This window comes from Stylophora pistillata, chromosome 8 (genome assembly GCF_964205215.1).
Source record: "Stylophora pistillata chromosome 8, jaStyPist1.2, whole genome shotgun sequence".
In the NCBI taxonomy this organism is placed as follows: domain Eukaryota; kingdom Metazoa; phylum Cnidaria; class Anthozoa; order Scleractinia; family Pocilloporidae; genus Stylophora; species Stylophora pistillata.
The window spans coordinates 17,332,478-17,354,474 of record NC_142526.1 but is presented as its reverse complement, the minus strand read 5'-3'; the positions used below and the strand labels follow the sequence as shown (position 1 = coordinate 17,354,474).

The window sequence follows — 21,997 nt, the reverse complement described above, 5'->3', positions numbered from 1 at the left end:
CCGTTAAGTTGATGGGTAATAAACCCGTGATGATAAAGCTATACATTGCAGAGGTCAGCGGTTCGAATCCCGTACAGGCCTGATTTTTTTTTTCAGGTCTGATTGTCGCTATTGCATGAATAGCGCTTTCTACTGCGAGGATCGTGCATCATACGTATCTATAACCGCAGTTCAAAATATGTGAACTTCATATATTCTTGGTATCATATGGAAATCTGCGGTCTTTCCTTACATTTAGGTAACTCGGAAAGCCGCAAAACTCTCGAACAAAAGTTCATCTTCCAAATCGGCACTCTTAATCCCACAGGTATCAACAAACGCTTTCAAATCTTTCAAATCGGCACTCTTACTTCCACGGCTATCAACGAACGCTTTTAATTCTAATAATTTATGCATGTTTTTCTAGTCGCTATGCCCCCACCAATAGCGTTTCTGCATATTAACCCACACACAACCCAAAATTCCCTCATTCGCTCTGACGAAGGGCTAATGCTCGAAACGTCAGCTTTTCAACTCTTTACGGTGGCCAATTTACAATTTCAACTTAGTTGATATACCAAATTGAATTGTGATCTGTTCTGTTGTAAAGCACTTAGGTGCAGCTAGAACTTGAAGCAAGTATTGGGTGATGTCTCTAACATCACCATCATAATGATGATGTTAGAGATGCGAAGGGTAGCGTGGCCGAGTGGTCTAGGGCGCTGGTTTAAGGCACCAGTTTCTTCGGAAGCGTGGGCTCGAATCCTACCGCTGCCATATTTATCAAATGTTTGTCCAAAATAATTTTTGTCTGCCGACAAAATTTTATTGGAAAATGAGAAAAGTATAAGAGATAAAGTTGTTATTTTCTGAAAAATGCGGTTAGAAGATTGAAGAAAGTTAAGAAGTTGAATCAGTTAACGCTCTTTTGAAGTTTTGAGCTGAGGAAGGTCTGCTCCAGAAATGGTTAGCCTCGGTTTACTCGAAAGAAACCAAGGTTATCAATTTGATGAACTACTTACGATCACCAGATTTACTGGGAACATGTGTGCATATATATATATATTTTTTTTCTAGAAAATTACTCATCTAATAGGCATCGAGAAATATACATTTATATATACATTTTGCCGAGATTAATATTCCTTTCCATATTCTAAAAATTGCAGCAACTTTATACTTCTCTGCCATGCAATGTTTAACAGTTGTCATTCTGAAAATTGTGGGGTTGTAAACTCGAAAGCTAGTGCATACACCTTCAGGTAAGACCTCGATACCTCCTTTTCTAAAGTTCGAACATTATTTAGTGCATTTAATTTTCATTCTGAGCTCTAAAAGCCTGGGAGAATCTTGATCGAAAACGAACCGTAATGGTAAGGGTTATGTACTCATGGTGATGGCGGGCCGATGTGTCTTAAGAAGCTCCGCGCTGCTAGTGCTCGTTTTAACACTCTTTGAACTTCGGATCCTTCTAAGTCATCCGCAGATCTACCTAACAGTTATTGGTCGCTATGCAAAGTGCTGAGTCTGGACAGGGAGTGTTATTCAAGGTTTACTATGAGAAAATCAACTCAACGTTACTCAAGGTTTATTACGACGAATTCAATGCAATGGTATTGTAGTACGGAGGTCATTCCACCGGTGCTCAAAATTAAGTCTGGACTATGCTTACTCGACGCGACGCTGGTGGTCTCGTATCTCCTACTGCTGGCGGGCGATATTTGCGAGAATCCTGGCCCAGAAACAAGATTTGTTAATGGCGAATCGGGGAACTTATTAAATATTCCTGTCGTAACTTCGAACCGCTTGAATTATTTAAGACCCTTCAATACCGATGTGCCATTTAGGCTCTGCTGCCTAAATGCTACTTTAGATCTATTAAAAACAAATCGGCCGATTTTTTTTCTTACGAATCTTTAACTGGTGCTGATATTTTTGCCATCACCGAATCATGGTTGTCCGAAAGGCCCATAAAACGGAGATTACGCTACCAGGGTACAAATTGTTTGAACATCAGAGAGTCGGTAGAGCAGGCGGGGGGATTGCATTGTTATTGAATGAAGCCATCGATGTGCGAAAAGTGGACAGTTGTGAACGCAGGTCGTTCGAGTTTGGTAAATGGATTCTGAAACACGGGTCTAGTAAACTAAGGGTGATTGTAATCTACCGAATTCCCTACTCTGCCGCCCATCCTGTCTCCACCAGCGTATTTTTGGACGAGTTCCTGGCCTATTTGGAATCCGTTGTAATGTCCCCTGAGCCATTGTTGATCACTGGCGATTTTAATATCCATGTGAATGTTCCCAATGATTCAGACGCCGCTCGTTTCCTGGAACTGCTGACCTTGATGGGCCTCGAGCAGCACGTCGACAAGCCTACGCACATTTCTGGACATGCGCTGGATCTGATTATAACTCGATGCTCGGACTCTTTGCTCTTTGCTAAGCCTATAGCTGTTTATTTGTTCTCTGATCATACTACTGCTCTATTCGATCTTGAATTGGGAAAACCAACCCCGAAGTAGAACAAGTGTCCAACAAAAAAATAAAGGACATTGACAGGGAAAAGCTACACGTTGATCTATTGTCTTCCGAGCTCTGCCAAAACACTCCGGATACTCTTGATGAACTCGTTAACCGCTATAACAAGACCTTAGCTCATGCTCTTGATCGGCATGCGTACAAAAGTGATACGCTCTAGGTCATTAGTTCCCTGGTTCAGTCAACGAGGAAATCAAGGCAGCAAGGCGGGAGAAACGGAAGGCTGAGAAGAAGTGGCGACGAACTGGCTCTAGGGAGAATATGCTGGCGTACAAAGCAAAAAATAACAATGCGAATGCTTTGATGAATGAAGCTCGACACAAATTCTATCATAACTTCATCCAGGATAATATCAGCAGTCAGCGCCACCTATTTTTAGCAGCGAAGAAGCTACTCAACCAGGGGGATAACAGGGCGGTGTATCCACCCGTGGACGATAACATTAACTTGGCAAATCAACTGGAAACTTTCTTTATTCAGAAAATTGAGACCATTGGTTCCAATCTCGACAACATGGCGCAAGGGCTTCCAGCACTCCCCGACGACTACGCCCCAGTATCACCTCCCCCCCTCAGCAAATTTAGCCCCCTTACGGAAGAGAAGGTTCGAAAGCTCATCAACAGCAGTACAAATAAAGCTGCAATCTAGACGCTATGCCAACATCCCTAGTGATAGATTGCATTGACGTGCTTCTACCGATCATAACGAAAATGATCAATTTATCACTTGAGTCTGGGCTATTCGCTGATGACTGGAAGTGTGCGCTTGTCCTTCCTCTGCTGAAGAAGTCTGGGCTAGACCCTCTATACAAAAATTACAGACCTGTCAGCAACCTGCAGTGTGTTTGAAAGCTGACTGATAGGATGGTGTACGAGCAGATACACACCCGTATGATGACTCATTCACTATATCCTGAGTTTCAGTCTGCATATCGTAAAAATCATAGTACGGAAACGGCTCTTGTTAGAGTCACGAACGATATTCTCATGAAAATGAACACTCAAGAAGTCACCTTGCTGGTCATGCTCGATCTTAGTGCCGCTTTCGATACGGTTAATCATAACATCCTCCTTACTCGTTTGAATGAGGAGCTTGGGATATGCGGATTGGCGTTGGAATGGTTCATGTCGTATCTGGCGAAAAGAGGCCAGCGAGTCTCCATCGACGGATCTCTTTCAGAGCGCTTTAGCCTGGAATGTGGTTTCCCACAAGGGTCATGTCTGGGCCTCCTGCTCTTTCTAATCTATGCATTCAAGCTATTCAGAGTGTTTGAAGATCAACTTCCACACGTGCATTGCTATGCCGACGAGTTTCAAACCTATCAGTAACACATCCCAGGAAGATGCAATCCGTGCGATGGAATGTTGTATCGAGAAGATCAGGCACTGGCTGATCCACGATAGACTCCTTCTTAATGAAGATAAGACAGAGTTTATTATTATTGGAACACGCCAGCAACTTAACAAATTACAGGCTATGAATATTAAAGTAGGTGGTTCAGAGATAAAATCTAGCCACTAAGTTAAGAGCCTTGGGAGTTGGCTTGATCCAAACCTGAATATGCGCCACCATATTACTAATGTATGTAATGAGGGTTTTTAAGAAGTATTTATCGAGAGACAGCTTACTCACTCTGGTACACGCATTCATCACGAGTAGGTTAGATTACTGTAACGCTTTATTGTATGGCCTTCCCAAAGAGCAAATAGCTAAGTTACAACGCGTGCAAAATGCTGCCGCCAGACTAATTATGGATATCGGGAAGTATTCACACATTACTCCAGCACTCTATGAGTTACACTGGTCACCAGTACTAGCGCGTATACACTTTAAGATCCTATCATTAACTTTTAAAGCCATCCATGGCCTCGCACCCGCATATTTTAGCAATCTTTTAGTTATCAAACGCAAGTCCTTGTACAATCTTAGATCTAACTCAGGTATTTTATTAGAGCCACCTAGAGGAAAAATGCTGGCAACCCTGGGTAAACGTGCGTTTCAGGCAGCTGCACCGCATCTATGGAATGAGCTACCATTGCAATTACGCAATATCCGATCTGTAGAAATTTTTAAGAATTCAATTAAGACTTTTCTTTTTAGGCAAACCTTTCAATAGTGGTTAAATTATGAATTCTATATAGCCAATTTAACCGTAATACGTAATTATTTTTGAATTAGATGAGATTTTAATATTTAGAGATATCAATTGTGAAGCGCTATTGATCTGTCATTGTAAATAGCGCTATATAAGAAATAGATTATTATTATTATTATTATTATTAAGCATGAAGGAGGTTCGCCTTTTCACAGTTCACTCCTGTTATTGATTGGCTTTCAACCACTTAAACCATTCTGTAAACGACAATTTGGCGTTTTTCCACAGTTGGTAAACTGTCGTAAATCCATAGGATAACGGAATACTGAGGTGAGCGCGCGGTAAAATTGAGAAATGACACGCCAAACAATAGGCAGTGAGTAAATGACACGGCGGCTTCTGAGCCATTTTACCTTTGTTTATAGAGGTTTTGCACAGCAGCCATGTTGGATGGCAGGAACAATGAAAATATTTTGCATGAGAAAGAAATTTTTTTCCCATGGGTAAAATAATCCATTGTTCCTGCCATCCAACATGGCTGCTGTGCAAAACCTCTATATGGCGCGATTTAAAAACAAACGGGTCTATTCAAACAAGGATTGTTCTGGAGAAACATTAGCAGGTTTTTCGAGAACACCACCGTGTTAAATAGCATTATAAAAAGAATTTTTTAAGAAGTACAGCACATTCCCATGGTAGCAAAGTCGACCAATTAGTACTGTATGAATTTCTTATTCAAAGGGCCTCGAAAACAACATTCAGCTCTTCTGAAAAGCGAAAAAATCAGCATTTTCGAAAAGTAATTATTTCATATCATCTCCATTTAGTTTTTAAGCAGCCGTTTCGTCACTGTTTGTAGGATGAACAAAATAGGTTAAATGTAAAACCAGTATGTAAACATAATACTTGTAATGAGATAGAATAAATATATGAAGTTCATATATTTTGAACTGCGGTATTAGATACGTATGATGCACGATCCTCACAGTAGATAGCGCTATTTATGCAATAGCGAAAATCAGACCTGAAAAAAATCAGGCCTGTACGGGACTCGAACCACTGACCTCTGCGATACTAGTGCAGCGCTCTACCAATTGAGCTAACAAGCCAACTGGGAGCAGGCCGTTAAGTTGATTCGTAATAAACCCGTGAAAGTGATAAATGAGATAGAATAAATATATGAAGTTCATATATTTTGAACTGCGGTATTAGATACGTATGATGCACGATCCTCGCAGTAGATAGCGCTATTTATGCGCTACTTATGCTAACTGCTCCCAGTTGGCTTGAGGTTTAAATCTAGTTTCGTAAGCGCGATGCTGATCGAACATCGCCCTCTTCTTTCTCTTTAGCAAAATCGCTCATAATGGCTTTCTCTATATCCTTAAAGCAAAGTAAATATTCGAACGCGGACACTGAATTACAAATTTCCCCGAAATAATAGAAAATAAATTTACTCCAATGTTGCTGTTTACCTCGATGACATTTCACATTAGTGCGTGCCACTTCGCAAAAAATATTATCAAGTTACATTATTTTGCATGGATTAGAATGACGTCACAGAACACGATTTGTGTCAAGTTTTCGTAAACGTTTCCTCCCTTCCGTTTCCTCCTTGGGGGTGAGAAGATACGGCTGCACGTCGGCTAAGATCACTGTGGCATGTAATTCCGTGTTATTTTTAGTAATGATTTCCATGGTCAGATAAAGCTTTAAATAAAAATTAAAAAAAGAAGTTGAAACAAAAAACAAAAAAAAAAAAAAACAGAGGATCTGACAGGAAATCAAAGTACTTGATGGTCATTTCAATTTATCATTGGCTCAACGCTTTTTCATTTTACAAACATTTTTCCACAGTTTTGTTGTCCTCTTCAGTTCAAATCAACGCAAGTATAGAGTTGTACAGTGTTACGCACATTGCTAATTGGTACAAAAAAGAGAAAAGTTAACAATGCAAGGTTGGCTTGCAAAGAAAGTTTTTGAATTGTAGGGCAACGGTTGATAATTTGAACGTTGAGTTGCTCCCATTGAAAAGTTAAGATTCCTTAACCTTAGGTTGGAAACTGCTGGAAGCGTGACGTAAGGCACTAAAATAATCGTGAGAGCATAATGCAACAGTGGAAATTTCGTTTGAATATGTGTGAGATCCGATCATCAACAAGTGTTTACGCACGTGTATAGAAAATTGACAAGTGGTTTCGCCGACAGATTTGTGTGCGTGTGTAGTTTATAAATTCTTGTGTGTGGGCTGTAATTCTTACTGCGTGTAAGCGAAGAAGGGAGGAAACAGGAAAAGACTTTGGCTATTTTTGTTCATTGTGGTCAATAATGATGGTCCAATCATTATTTTAATTTTAAATGCATGAGGGAGACCGTTCCATTGTTGTCAAAGGCGTTTCCTCACAGATCCAGCAAGTTAACATTTGCTTAGTACTCAATGATTTCTTACATTACCTAAAGATTGCCAATACTTAAAGAGAAATGAATACAATTTGGGAAGCAATGTTCTCCTCCAAACTGTAAAGCTCTTGGCTTTTTAGCCAACAAGTTCACATTAGATTTCAAAAAAGCTTTAAAATATCCAAACGTTCATTAAATTAATTTGATAACTTGTTGTACGGTTGCGGCTTTGCCATTGCTTTTTTCGGCGAAAGCGTTGATATAAATGTAGTCGAGGGAATGTATCTAGCCAAACCCATTCGGGTGCGAGAGCGTAAAGATATTTCTTCTATGTAGAACAACTTACTTCTACTTGGGGAGCTTTTTGTATTTTTCATATACTTACCCAACAAAATCTGACCAAACGTTAAGTTTAAAACAAAAAACAAACTTGATTAAATGGAGGGCTAAGATTAGTAGAGCCTAATAATCCAAAACAGTTGACAAGTAACGTTAAAAAAGGTATGTTTTGTTTTGCACGATTTGTTTTCTTTTGGTTCATACTTTTCTGCCACAACAATGTTGTCAAGCAGCGGCAGTTGGTGGGAAATTCAATAATTTGCTGGTTCCTTCACGTTTTACCTTTGCAATAAGGAAAGTATTTTTTAGCTGATTATTTTTTCTCGGAATTTAAATCTGACGGTAGGCTAATTTTAAATGACCTCTCTTCTTAATCGGATAAAGCATGTTTTCAGCACACGTCCTGTATACTTGCTAAACCACGCAATCAAAGCACGCTTTATATGTCGAACATCAACAATACTTTAGTAATTTCCAATGCGCCAGATTGACCGTTTTGTAATAAATCAAGTTATGAGAGGCCATTATATCTCAGAAATTTCACTTGCAAGACATAAGTGCTGATAGAGTTTTCATAACTTGCTCATCTCATTGGTATTTGAGTGTCACGCATCTAGTCTCCAGTTCACTTGAAGATTTGTTGATAACACTTTTAAAATCGTAAATTCTTAAATTCTTTTCCTGATTTCTTCCACTCCACCCATAAGACACCTTTCCATCATGTTTCTCGCCCAAACAATGCAATTTAGCTTTTCGTACCAAATTTGAAACATTGCTTATTACTTTGATCTTCTTACAGGGTCTTGTGGTCTTTGTCCCACTCATTATGCGGTACGTTATCAAAATCACGCGTTTTAAGACAAAATAGAATCGAACCACGTTTGTTTAGTAATCATACGTTCCTCCACTTAATCACGTCACGGAAGTGACCTTATGACTAAAGGGAGTATTCTTTGGTCAGAAGTACCTCTTCGTGCAAACTAAGCTGACTAAAGCATCGTCACCATAAACAGATAAAGTGGAAACCTTTCTGTTGATGATGACCTTGAATAACACCGCTGTTGGCCTAACCGTCAAAAGAGATATAAGCTAATTTCTCTGCTTAGCTGCGAGTCACATATCACGCATTACAAGTCTTCGGAAGTCATCGTCGATCTTAAAGAATCCACGAGCAAGATGAAACTGGCTGGAATCATTGCAACATATACATTCATAGTATTCTTCTTCGCAGGTAAATATAATAGTGCATTCAACTGCTATCGCTATTTTCCAAGACACCTTTTAAATTTGTTTGGCCTCTGCATTAGCCCAGATTATATCAGTGGTGATTTTCACTCGGCGTCATTCGTTGGAATGAATCAAAATCTTGGTACATTGCAGACTGAGATCGATGTAGTTTGTAAGATTTCTCTGTAGTCTCACTTTTATGCCCTTTTTTACCAGTTTTATACCTCTTACATTCGAGGTAACGGCCACCCCTTCCATAGGAAAAGAGAAGTGGAATCGGACAGACGCTAACTCGACTGCTATCATCCTAATGTTGTTGGAATCCGGAATAACCGTCGGCAGGATGGGTTCTAGGCTAGAGACTTTATAGTATACTCTACATGATTACCCTCAACATGTAAATTTCTCAATTTGGTAGATTTGAAAGCTGCAAAAGATTGCTCAAGTTTGGACGAAGTCTGCCGTCTGCGCAAAAAGCCTGGGCCATGCTGGGCTTTTGTTGTGCGATACTTTTTTGACACGAATACTGGAAAATGCAAGCCTTTCATTTATGGTGGCTGCTTAGGAAACAAGAACAACTTTCGTTCTCTCCAAGCTTGTCAAGTTAAATGCCCAGGTAAGACCATGTAGCTACTCAATACGGCATTAATGTTTATTTGAGCACTTATTTGGATCTTTGCCGGAGCTTGCCGATCCTGTTAACTGTAGTATTAAAACAAAGCATTAGCGTCTGGGTAACTGAGGTTTATCCTTTTCTGGGCTTTCTCTGAATGGTAGCTCTGAATAAACTGAGTGAACTTTACAATGAAAAGAGAAACATCATAACAATTTTCAGTACACTAGGCATAATCGCCCGACAAACCATTTACATCGTTGCTTGGGCAAACGTAGATAAGCCGACCATGATAAACTGTCAGAGGCAGAACAGTTTCACTTGAAAACCTATAATTCACTACTGGCGAAAATCGTTTCACGGAGAATCCATAAGCATCATCATGTTTCGATGCTATACAAAGCGCAAAAAATCTGCTTTACCCTTGATCATCACTTAGAAATAACATTTGTTTTTACCTTCTCGCCATATTCATTGTTGTCATCTACAAGGGGTGATCGGGAAAGTATTTTCTCCCTAAAAATAATCGCCCTCGCGACTGATGAAATAATCAGCTGAAAATCTTGGTAAAATCACCGTGATAGAATGTGATTTGTAAGATGTTTCTTGTATACTTTTTTAGTTTTTATCTCGTACATACCACAACCACCACCCCAGCCATAGAGGAAGGGAAGGGGTGAGGGATGAACCCTAAACTGTGTCCTATACTAGTAGCTTCGTGCTGCAGAGACCAAAATAGCCGTCGGCTGGTGGTTTAAGTGCAAACTTTATGATACAGTTACAGGACAATCCCTGAACATTTCCCTTTTCATAGATCTGAAAGCTGCAAAAGATCGTTCAAGTTTGGATGAGGTCTGCCGTTTGCCCGAAAAGCCTGGACCATGCAGAGCTGCATTTCCGCGTTTCTTTTTTGATAAGAATACCGGACAATGCCGGCAGTTCATTTACGGTGGCTGCCAAGGAAACAAGAACAACTTTCGTTCTCTTCAGGCTTGCCAATGGAAATGCCCAGGTAAGACCATTAATATTTATGATACCTGTAGCTACTGCTTATGGAATCAAGGCCTATTTGAACATTGACTTGCATGAAAAATGCCGCTGGACAGTCGACTCCCATTAGGTCTGGATAATAGCCGGGGGATTTCATGTAACATGCACATTTGCCTTTTTGGTAGATCAGCAAGTTGCAAAGGATTGCTCAGATTTGGCTGAAGTCTGCTGTCTGCACGAAGATCCTGGACCATGCAGGGCTGCATTTCCGCGTTTCTTTTTTAACAAGAATACCGGAAAATGCCAGCAATTCATTTACGGCGGCTGCGAAGGAAATAAGAACAACTTTCGTTCTCTCCAAGCTTGCCAAATGAAATGTCAAAGTAAGATCATGTTGTACCATATAACTACAAACTATAGTGTCAAAGTTTGATTGAAGATTTTTTGATCCTGCAAGCCTTAGTATGAAAAGAAATCTTACAGTTTGGGCAACTCTAAATTTTTTTTATGTTTCTACGCTTTTTTTGGAAAAAAAGTTTCAATTTACTATATAAAATTCCCAGTGAATTTAAACCTCCATAAAGTCTTAGTACATGTATACTGTTGCATAAACAAACATTGATAAGTCGATCGGGACATACTTTCAGAGGAAGGGGAGGTCTGCTTAAAACCTACCTTTTACTATTGTTGAAAATCTATATTAAAGTGTGAGTCGTTTTTAATTTTTTTAACAAGATGCGCGCAAGAAAAATGGTTAGCCTATTGAAGAAGTGCTTCCCCTCGGATGACGATCTAAAAATACCACACAAAGCTAACAATCGACATACTGATTAAAACTTAAATTTAATGTATTCTGAAACGCTAAATCTGTTAACCAATCACAGGTGACTGGTTCTAGACATGCAAATTGTTATTCCTTTGGTTGCGCTGCAATTACATGTCGCGAAAAACGATAGCATTCTGCGCAATGAGCGACAGAAGTTTCGCACCCCTATAACGCAGTTAAATTGATCGTTGCCTTTAAATAAATTTAAAAACATTTCAATGAGAGTAATTCTCTGTTTTTTTTAGAAACGCGGTGACAGAGAAGCAAGTTTTAATATTCAAAATTTGTTCAATTTCAGATTCGAAGTGTGTGACATGATGGACAAAGGAGAAACCAGAACATATCAACAAGAATAGTTGCACGGAGAACAGATACCACTTACTCCACTTCTTGGTTTGAAAGTTTCACACCATCTGTGTTTCATTAAGAAAAACTATCACTGCTTGAGTACACTAAGAGATACTGTACCTTATGTCTTAAATAAACCTACTGAGGTTTTCCTATTGAATGCGTTTGCCTGCAATCTTTGAGTTATCCTTTTATCAGTGGATGGATGAAAGACTTCAAAAAGTTACGTATTACTATCGGGGAAATTATATTTCCTTTGGAAAAAAAAAAGAAAATATATGGCTTATGGACAGAGAGATTGTGGGTGTTAGAGTCTAAATCACATTTCTTTCACCAGACTTCATACTTATTCTATTAACATCTGATCAAAATTTCTCTATCCATCCTATAGTACTTTTGCGCCCAGTGTTCCCGTACTTCATAAAAACAATTTATCATCATTGTACTTTTCGGTCTTGAAAGAAAGCCAATAATTCGAAGGAATTTCTTTAATAAATTTCTCTAAGAGGTTGGTAAATGTTGTGTCTACTAAAATCGATATTGTTCAAGTGTAGCATTTGTCCGATGAAATGCCTAGTGGCTTGCGAATTACACTTGCGCGCTCGTCCGAGTGGGTCTTATTACCCATAGCTCTGTATAATACCAGTGGGATTGTATGACAGTTAATGTTCTCATTTTGGCTTCGAACTCTAAGATAAACAGCAAGGCGCCGTCAAGATTAAAAGTATTTCTTTTAGGATGAACGTAGAATATCTCGATGTCTTAGCGAAACACAGCAAAGGTATTGCTATTTGTCGGCAGGATAGCGGTTTTGTTGCTTTTTTCAATTTTCTTTCGTTAATATGTTTGGAAAACCCATGTTTGATTTCATGTTGTCGGATGTCTTCACTGTTGTACCGAAGGTGTGTAAATGTTGAACATAGTTCAGCTCGTTCGCCCCCTTTGCAAAATTGATGCGGTGGTCGGTATGCTTATATGATATTTATATTATCCCGCCAACGCAAAAAGAATCTTGTCAAAACTAATCGCAAGAACAGATTAAGCTATGCAGGAGTAAAAAATGGGACAGTAGATTAGTCTAAGGTATGTTGGGATTGAGGTAGCATTAAAGTTGGTTGATTTTGGAGGTTGTCGAGTTACATATAAAGTCCTGAAAGATCACTGAGGGTCGAATTGTGATTAGAAGCTAATACCGAAAATGAATCGGCACTTTGATTGCACAAACAAAGCATAGCGGCCTTTTTTTTTTACTGGTATACCTGAAAATTCATGAAATTCCAGTTGATTCCAATTGGTGTTTAAGTTGATTGTTTCTGAGACTGGTTATTTTATTTGGATGAAATTGCGAAAACACCACGACAACCTTGATGCCTTAACGATATTTCTACCAGCATGCTAATGAATTTTGCACTCAATATAGTGGGAAGAGATTTAATCGCGATAAACAAAATAACAGTTAACTTTTATCAGTGATAATAATCAGAAAGTATATTGAAATAAAAAATCCACCATTATATGGCAAGGGCAAATTTATTTCTCTGCCCCTATGTAGAAAATAAGCAAACACTCTAGGGAACAGAAAGAAACATTTTCTTTTCATGTCACAAAGAAAAATTTCATGTCCAAAAAATAATTTCTATTTTTTGTAATTGTTTATGCTCGCATAAAGTAATATTTAAGTTAGGTCAAATTTGTATGCGCGTCGTGCAGCAATGCCTTGTTGCGCGCTGACTGCTAGTGTGAACCCTATCATTCTTAGACTTACACAATGATTTGTAAATTTAGTCTGATTCAGCCAAAAGGCTGATAAGTCTAAAACAGCTTTACCCACATGCAAAACCATTCCAATCATTGTGAGCTACCGACCAACGGAAATCCAATCATCATACGCTAACTGACCAACGGAATTTTCTTGATTACGCATTTTCTCAGAATGTGTAAATCAAGAATCAGAAGACAGCGCATCTGCCGTGCTTTCCCAAATTTGCATTATATGCACAGTTATTTTCATCTCAGTCTAATTCTTGCCGGCTTTTATTGCATAGTAAGTTTACATAAGTGATCGTTTCTGAATATAGATTCAATTAAATAAGAAGACATAAAACCAAATGATGCAAAAAGAAAATTGTTGAAGGAGCAAGAATGAAACGCTTGGGAAAAGTGTCGTATCATAAAAAACTGAATTTATTTCGTGGAAAGATCCTAATGACCGATCCAAATAAGTAAACGGTGCGATGAACAGTTTTTAATTTGGTTAAATAACGCTCGATTTTAAGGTTTTGCCAATTTTTCTTTGATATTGTTCGCGCATGTAGTTCGGGAAAGTGTTCTTACGTTTTTAAACTCGTCTTTCGATCAAAATTCGAAAGCTGAACCCTTCAGTAACCAGGCGTTGCTACATACTTTCATGCAGCACAGACATTATTTAAAGCTAGCCTTGCAATAATTTTTTTCTGCTGCACGGCTAAAAAAGTGGTTTGTTATTACTGGAAAACAACATTTCATACCAAATATTGTACGAGACGGTGGAACACGGAATGAGAATCTTTTGTATCATAAAAATTTTGTTTCCACATGGATAAATTATACAATCATTCTCGTTAATTTTTTGGTTTCTAAGTGTTTCCTTGGCATCTAACCACAAGAAATATTAGGATCTGATGGCAGGCATGCAAATAATTTGCAACAGTGATAGGTGCCTACCTATAAATGTTTGCTCGTGTGTTTTTGATAAGGATATTCGCAAGAAAAAAAACAGTTCTTGTTTATTGTGTGGTCATGTCGTTAAGTTTGACCAATACGGAAAACAGCACTGAATGAGAGATCAAATAGGTAAATAGAAGAACAGAAGAACAGGCATTTGAGCATTAAGTAACCCTCTCTCTCAGGCAACAACGAACTTACAGTTAAATCTCAAAATGGAAATCTCCGAAACAGGGAAACCTAAAAGATAGAGCATTGTTGAACAAATACGAACTCCATTAACCTGGACCTGCACGTTTGAATGGCTAATAACTATGAAAATTTAGGATAATAAAGTTTTGCGTAAAAAAATTGTTCACGAAACTTCCTGGGAAGGTTGATATCAACGAACTGGAACTGAGGTGTTGTTATCTTTAAGATAACGCTATGCAACTTTGTGGACACGGTACCCAAAATTTGCTGTATTTTACCTGAAATGAAGTCATTATCTATATGACCACTCCGTCACGGCTTTGAACAACAGTTCCATGTGAACGAGAACAAATATAGACAAGCGACACTAGAAAAAACGATAAGCATAATATTGATAATGTCCATGATGTTTTCTATTTTTGTATCTTCTTTATTATTTCTATCATTATCATTGTTATAATTATTATCATTACTATTTTTATTATTACAACTATCATTATTGTTAAGAAGCGGACTTTGAATTAGATAGATGCCTTGCCAAAATCTAGGTAGGTCCTGCAATTTTTAATATCTTTTTCTCTTATGTGTAAAATATAGTTTCGTGGTTTATCGAGTGGATTTTAAATATGTTTGAATGCAAATTGTGTAAATACATGCTGAAACGCTCTTTTAGCTCCCTTGATAATATAAGTGATTGTTATTATTAAGGATTATTTCGGTTTGAAAGATTCAGTCATTCTTATTGAAAGAATTATTATAGCTCGATTTTGAGCATTGTTCATTGAGTTTATAGATTGATTTCACATAGTATTTAGGTTAGCTTTAGGATCAAGTTGTGTAAAATTTTTTTGGCTGAATGTATTTAAAGGTATTATTTTATAAAAAAATCATTATTGTTATTACTATTATTATTATCATTATTATTATGATTATTATTACTTTAATCACCCTTATTATGATCATGATCTTTCTTTTCACAACAAGGCATAGGACAGCCGAATTACAACGCAAAAACTACTGCTGCGACATCACATTACCAATGAAGTCGAGGAATAAAAAGAAGCATCTATTCTTAATCCTCACTACGTTCCATCACTGGGAGGAAAGAAGCAGGAAAAAATACCACGAGAAAATAAACAAATATTCTTCGCTACCTGCTGATTTACGTTGGTTTTGATCTACCTGCCAAAGTATGATCAGCTAAATGTTAAAGAGGAGTGATGATGTTTGTTGATGACGCTTCTTGCTGAAGATAAAAAAATTGGTTCAATCGCTTATTGTACTGCATCGCAGTATTTATCAAAGTGACTGTTGTGATTCGGGGTTGCTTTCCGTTATGATTGCCTGATGCAAAGAAAGAGTTTGAGCCTCTGACAATAATGAATTTGATTAAAGAGTCGGTCAATGTCACACTCAAATTCCTCAAAACCCATCAACACAAGAAAAAACGTTTAAAAAAGACAAAAGCAAAAAACAACAGAAACAAAAACATTGAAAGCGATTTCACATCATTATCAACAGCAACATGTTACATCTTTACGTAGTTACAACGGAATGAATATCACTCAAGATAAAATTTGGGATAAAAATCATTTTTCAGAAATGATATTTCTTTAGAATGATTTTTGCCGTATTGCATTGCACTGAAGTGATAATATTCGTGCAGGTAACAGATATGAAATGCAGGTGCCTCGTCTATAAGAATAAATGAAATCTCTTTCGAGAGTTGGTATATACTTCGGTAGCACTGAGTAATTCTATAGTATTAGAATTATTAGAAATCTTAAACACATAAAAACATGATATACTCAGGAGAACCCTTTCAGACGGTAGACAATTCATCCTTTCAGGCGAAATTACACCCTACTCACAACTTTGACTTCTATGCACTTGACGACAGACAAGAGGGGAAATTGCTAATATCTTTAACGACGAGAAGCCGCTGTTACATTTTCAAAAAGTAAAAAAATATATCTTATCTCATAATCCACGATGAAGTCACTTGGAGTCGTAAAGAATGAAAAATTTGTTTCGTAAATTGCGATTTAACTGTGGATGTACTGAGAGACATGAATGCTAAAGTGAGTGGCATTAATTTTCATCTCTTTTTTGTCTTTTATTTAAAATACAACCAAATATTTTAATAGGTAGGGCTATTAACAAGATGGATGTCTAATTAGAGAAGTGGATATGCTTCCCGAAGTTACAACGTTCTTGACTATGAACAGGATAGATTTAGAGACACTATGGATCGATAGAGCATAGGACATTTTTGAAGAAGTACTTTTTCAGGTATTATTTGAGTGTTTTTTCCTTTGCTTGTCAAGGGATCTCAAATATCTACGTATTCATTAGCCTCAATATGTTTAATTAAATATGATTACACTGAATATTTGCAAACTCAGCTTTAAAAGGTGACAACTAAAATAGTTACTTTTTACAATTCAATATTTTGGCCACTAGTGGATATTAATGGATACCTCTTCGGTGGAGAGATATCTCTTTACCTTTGCACGGATATGCTTGAGAACCATTTCTTGCTCAATATCAAAACGTCCTCTCTTTTCAGTGCTTTTGCTTTGAATGACCGCCTTGTATTGCTGTCGTAAATACATTTTAAGTTACATTTGACTGGATGATAGAGGAAAATGCTGACTGAACATCTACACAATTGTAGTTTTCGTAGCTTGCAAAATTAGTTTTATGAGGAACAAAATGAACGCGATGCAAAATTCTTCCAACCTGAAGAAAAGGCAAGTTCATTCACACCTTACGAATTCTCCTAGCCCATAAATTTCCACGCTACATCTTCCTCATTTAGAAACAGTAATACTCAAATTCAACGAACTACCTAAAGTGCCGAAAACACCGTTGACTAAGTCGTGATTGGTTTTGATCTTACATCTGATTGGTTGAGAAAGTGGCACTATTTTTGTTTAAACCAATCACAGAGCGAAGTAAAACGGAACTAAAACCAATTCAATCTCAGATTACTTTGAATTCGACACTAAACTGGAAAATAGCCTTTTTTAATTTATGCAAGATACACAGAATTCATCCAGGCGGTGTTTAGTTCTAGAGAACACATAACATTGTGAGCCACTTCTTTTAAATTGTCCAATGTTACTTAGTCTTTTCATTTCTCAAAGGGTGAAGGAGCGATTTAAGATTCAAAGCTCTAAGATTTAGTTTCCTCATCTGTCCATGAGATATATTGTAATAAATACAAGTTGGATTCAAACTGAGTTTTGCCCGCCAAAAGACTGGTTAGTTGAACTGAAATGAGGGCATAAAGGTATTACTAAGACACTAGTCGTAAATTTTAGGTATTTAATATAATAATTACATCATAACATGTAATGAGGAAATTTATTTTGACATTTTTGCTCTTTTCGTGGCCATTTGTATCGACTTCGCTCTCTCTTTAAATATTTGTCTCTGCAATGTTTCGAAAACATTAAAGTGTTGCTATTCAAAGATGGTTGGTTTGTAATAATGTCTCCCATATCAAATTTATTCATCACTAAACGGCTTGGTCACTTAGACATCATTATAGTGACAGTTTTTTACCCTAGAGTTTGATAAAACTATTACTGACATTGTACTTGAGCTTTTGTTATTTCCCTAACTTTTACTTCTGAAATGAACTAAATGGTGAGTGAGCGTTGAATTTCCGGGATGTAGTGTTTGATTTTTACTGGACTGTATTTTTTCTCATCTTTACTAGCCGTTCAGCAAGGGTCACATCAGTGCAATGAACATGTTCTTCCTAAAGTTATAGCAGGGTGATATTCTTAGTATTATCGTGGGAAAAGTTTAATTCTCATTGAAATTCACTTTTGAGAACGGCATGTGTCTTGATGGTATTTCTGTCAGAACAAGAACAAGGAAAATAAGTTTTGAGTATAATTAAAAAAATGTGTGTGCGTATATGTACTCCATTTCGTTGAAAGCTGTACGATACCTTAATTAGCCTTAATTTGATTGACACTATAAGCGATTTCATCGTCAATTGCATAACCAAACAACATGCATGCGGCACGTGTTTTTCGCCCATATTTGGGCTTGTTCCACGTGCTTGTAATGCAGCGTTTTAAGTGTCCTTTTATTCAGAGTTAACCGAAGCGTTATAATCGAATTGTGAAACCGAGTCAATACACTGGGACTTAATAAGCAAGCGTGGTACAGCCTTTTCACGTTCTTGACAATGTATGGCGTGTTTGATCACGATCTCTAGATTGTCTTTCGAAACAAAGGTTAATAAATGCAATTTGGGGATAAATTATGTAGGATTTGGAAATTGAATGTATAACGGTACTTTTGCTGATAAGAGCTCGTTATGAAACGCAACCTCAATATCCTGCATTCCTAATAAGATCGATTTGATTTGCGTAAGCAACTTTTGCTCGTGGAACTTTCCAGGGACCACTTCATAGCCAGAGGGAAAGTAGTACTTCCTGTTAGTTTGTCACAATACCAATATGGCCACCACAAGTTTGCGTAGGACGCATACCGGCAGGTTTTGGTTTGAATATGGGCTTTGCTTTTGCTTTTCTTTGTGCATGTTTGTCCAAATTGTTTGTCGTGTCTAAATTTTGAGGGAGCTCAACCATTTTAAAGAGAAAACTGCAATGTTATCTTAGGAATTTCTTGAATGAGGTTCAAATTTTTCAATAAAAAAGAAGTAAGAATAGGAAAAAAGGTTTATAGTTCTTCCCGAGGCAATATCGTGGTGTGCTTTGAACACTACTTATCACAACCCATTCTATACCTAATATTTGTTTTTGCTAGAGATTCAGGAGGATCCCAATAAGTTGATGGCTTTACGAACGAGTAAAGGTAAAAATATTGGCATTTTCACAGCTAACCGTTAATTCCTCTCGTCACGGTGAACAGATAAAGTTAATGATGCATTTTCATTGTTACTTGTTTATTTCTCTCCTTCATGGTTAACAGAAATGTTTTAAATTTATTTCAATTACCGGCTGAGGCCGTCATTAGATTTCGCTAATAATCTTGCTTTTCTTGTAAGCAAATAAAATCACGAAGCACCAAGAAATACCCAGTGAAATGATTCACGCCTTGTCGTTTTCTTGAATGGAAAGCAGCCTTGTAGACAATGCGTTCTTTGAAAGGGCTCTAGTCTTCAGTGGACATATTTTTCTTCTGCGCGAGCACAAAATGTCAAGACATATAATTTGAAGATGACTATAAAAAGAACAGCACCAAGAAAGAAACTTATGGTTAAAGGAAGTGCTCATATTCGCCAGGGAGTTGTGGTGAGGGAGAGTTTTTATTAACTTAAATGGATCCGTCGTTTCAACGCATACGAACACCCTAAACTGTTGCTATTCCTAAATTAGAAACATAATTTTTTGTTAGTATCCCTTAGTCGCTTAGTTTTACACTGATCAGCCCTAGAGATCCATGTTGCATACCCTAGTTCTGAACTAGTAGCTGTTTTTAATGAAGAGCCGCAAAACTCGACTCTTTTTCCTTTCCTCCCCATAAATTTTCTATTAAAATACAGTTGCACATACAGATCAACTTCACGTAACACACTGAACACGCTCTATTTTGAAACAAACTGCTGCGTGTTTGCTTTAAGACCTGAACTCATGATGAAAAAATGATCCCGTATGAGAGAACTCACGGAAGTAGATTTCAAATCCATTTTCTGGAAATCGCGCGCAAAGCTTTATAATTAATTGTGGTAACTAAGTTGTACCTCTATTTCCATGACCCCATTATCTTTTTTTAACACCCAGCCTTTCAATACTAAAAAGAGTATTGGTCGAAGAAAAGTCGGTCGGATGAGCGTTGTAATACAACTTGCCCAATATACAATACAAATTTTTAGCCAAACGGCCTATTGCAACTATTCCAGAGATACCTTGATTAACTATACATGCAGTAGTATGCGGAGATCACGTGAATAAATAGTGCTAGCGTTATTTGCCAACCTGCTTAAAAAAAAAAAACGCTTATTCCGCTGAATGTTTTTCCAATATGAATCTGATCGGCGCTTTAATATCACGTGAAACAATAAAAAAAAGGTTATTCGCAGACCTACGAGGCGCAGCAATAGAAAAGAATCTCGTTAAAATAAATTAGGGGGTATCCAAGTTTTATTACATGTAGGTAAAGGATAATAATGCAAACATGAACGATGACAGCTGTCATCCAATGGAGTGCATATTTTGTGGGAGCTTTGCTTTTATTAGCTCGAGTCGATAAAAAATCGATAGAAAAATGTTCAAATTATGTTGAGTACAACTATTAGTCAGGAACGTTACTTTCTTTTAGCTGCTCCGCATAGTATGCGTTTATTTTTTCAGGATAGGATTTCTGGACAAATTGAGGGCAAACTGAGAAATTTGAAGAACTTTGCATGAAATTTGCGAAAACCTTTAGTTTTTCAATTTGTAGTACTCTTTACGTTTGCTTTTCCGGTTATCAGGTCAGAAATTTTGTTCAAGGGCTCATGTCGAGGACTCTAAAATCTTTCTAAAAATACGAAACAGTGCTTCTAAAAAACTAAGTGGAGCTTTACTAATTGCTGTTCCACGTGATCAACCAGCTTCAATCGATTATAGATGAATATCATTAATAACCTTGAACCCCTTACATTACAATGAGCCTATTCAGCCTATGATTTCATTATTCAAAAATTTGCACGGAATTTACAATGGTCTAAATGCACAAGTAGACAACATGATGTTTCCCATTTATAAGTCATCTATGTTTTATTTTACAATTCAAAAAGTTGTTTGTTAAAGAAAAACAATTTGAAATTTTTTGGCAAATTTTTTGACGTCAGTCTGCCAAATTCTTGCAATATCAGGCACTCTCTTTAATGAATTACACACAAGGTTAATTATCAATATGAAATTTTGATTATTTTCATGTCTCCCTCCATCAAAGCCAGTAGTAGGAATGACGTATTTTTAGGAAGATTTGTTGCGTATTCGCTCTCCACTGTCTTTGCAAGAAAAGCAATGGCGAGAAACCTGATTAAAAAAACATAATAATCATTTTCTTCCTTAGTATACCTTTCTCCACCGAGCGCAGAGAGATTTCATTAGCCAAGTGCGAGTGCGAGTACGTATTAGTACGAGAAACAAAATTCTGCATCCAAAGCTACATTCTTTTTTTAACTCAAAAGTGATATGTGCTAGGGTTTTTATCAGGGTATCTATCTAGAACCCGTTATTCCTTGACTGAGTTTAGCTTTTAGGTGTGAATCATTACTTGGTAACCATTTGCTTTGGAGTGAGAGGTTTCTGTCGAATTTTCTTAAACAAAACGTTTTTTATCAAAAAGGGGCTGTAACACAAAAAGAATCAAATAAATGTCTTTCTTTTGGAGTGTACTGATGATTTAGCTATACATGCAGATACCACGATTCACTTTCATGGGTTAATCGAATCCAAACGAGATGTCACTGGTACCTATTAACTGCTACAGTATTGATTAATTGCTCTTGACTTAGCACTAAATGATGTCTGTGCCAGAAGTGAGCCATCTAGTCAGTTCTTAGCCCCTTATATCTAAGCTAAGAGGTAGTTCAAAGGTTTCCTGACTTGTATTAATCACTGAGAAATTTTCCCTAAATTTTAATTTCTTGGCCCTGGAATTCGCGAGAGTTTAGAGAACAAAAATCGCATCAACAATAATTGCATAACAACAAAAACAACAACAGAGGGAAACAACATCGACAAAAACAACTAATTTTTTGTAATCTA

General features: G+C 37.3%; 1 protein-coding gene across 1 annotated transcript; it reads left to right on the top strand.

Moving 5' to 3' along the window:
* Positions 1-8,313: 8,313 nt before the first annotated feature.
* On the top strand, positions 8,314-11,517 carry LOC111341183 (thrombin inhibitor hemalin). Its single transcript, XM_022948132.2, has 5 exons — positions 8,314-8,584; positions 8,999-9,196; positions 10,008-10,205; positions 10,369-10,566; positions 11,308-11,517. The coding sequence occupies exons 1-5, from the start codon at positions 8,530-8,532 to the stop codon at positions 11,325-11,327; spliced, it is 669 nt and encodes a 222-aa protein (XP_022803867.2). The 5' UTR covers positions 8,314-8,529; the 3' UTR covers positions 11,328-11,517.
* Positions 11,518-21,997: the final 10,480 nt, after the last annotated feature.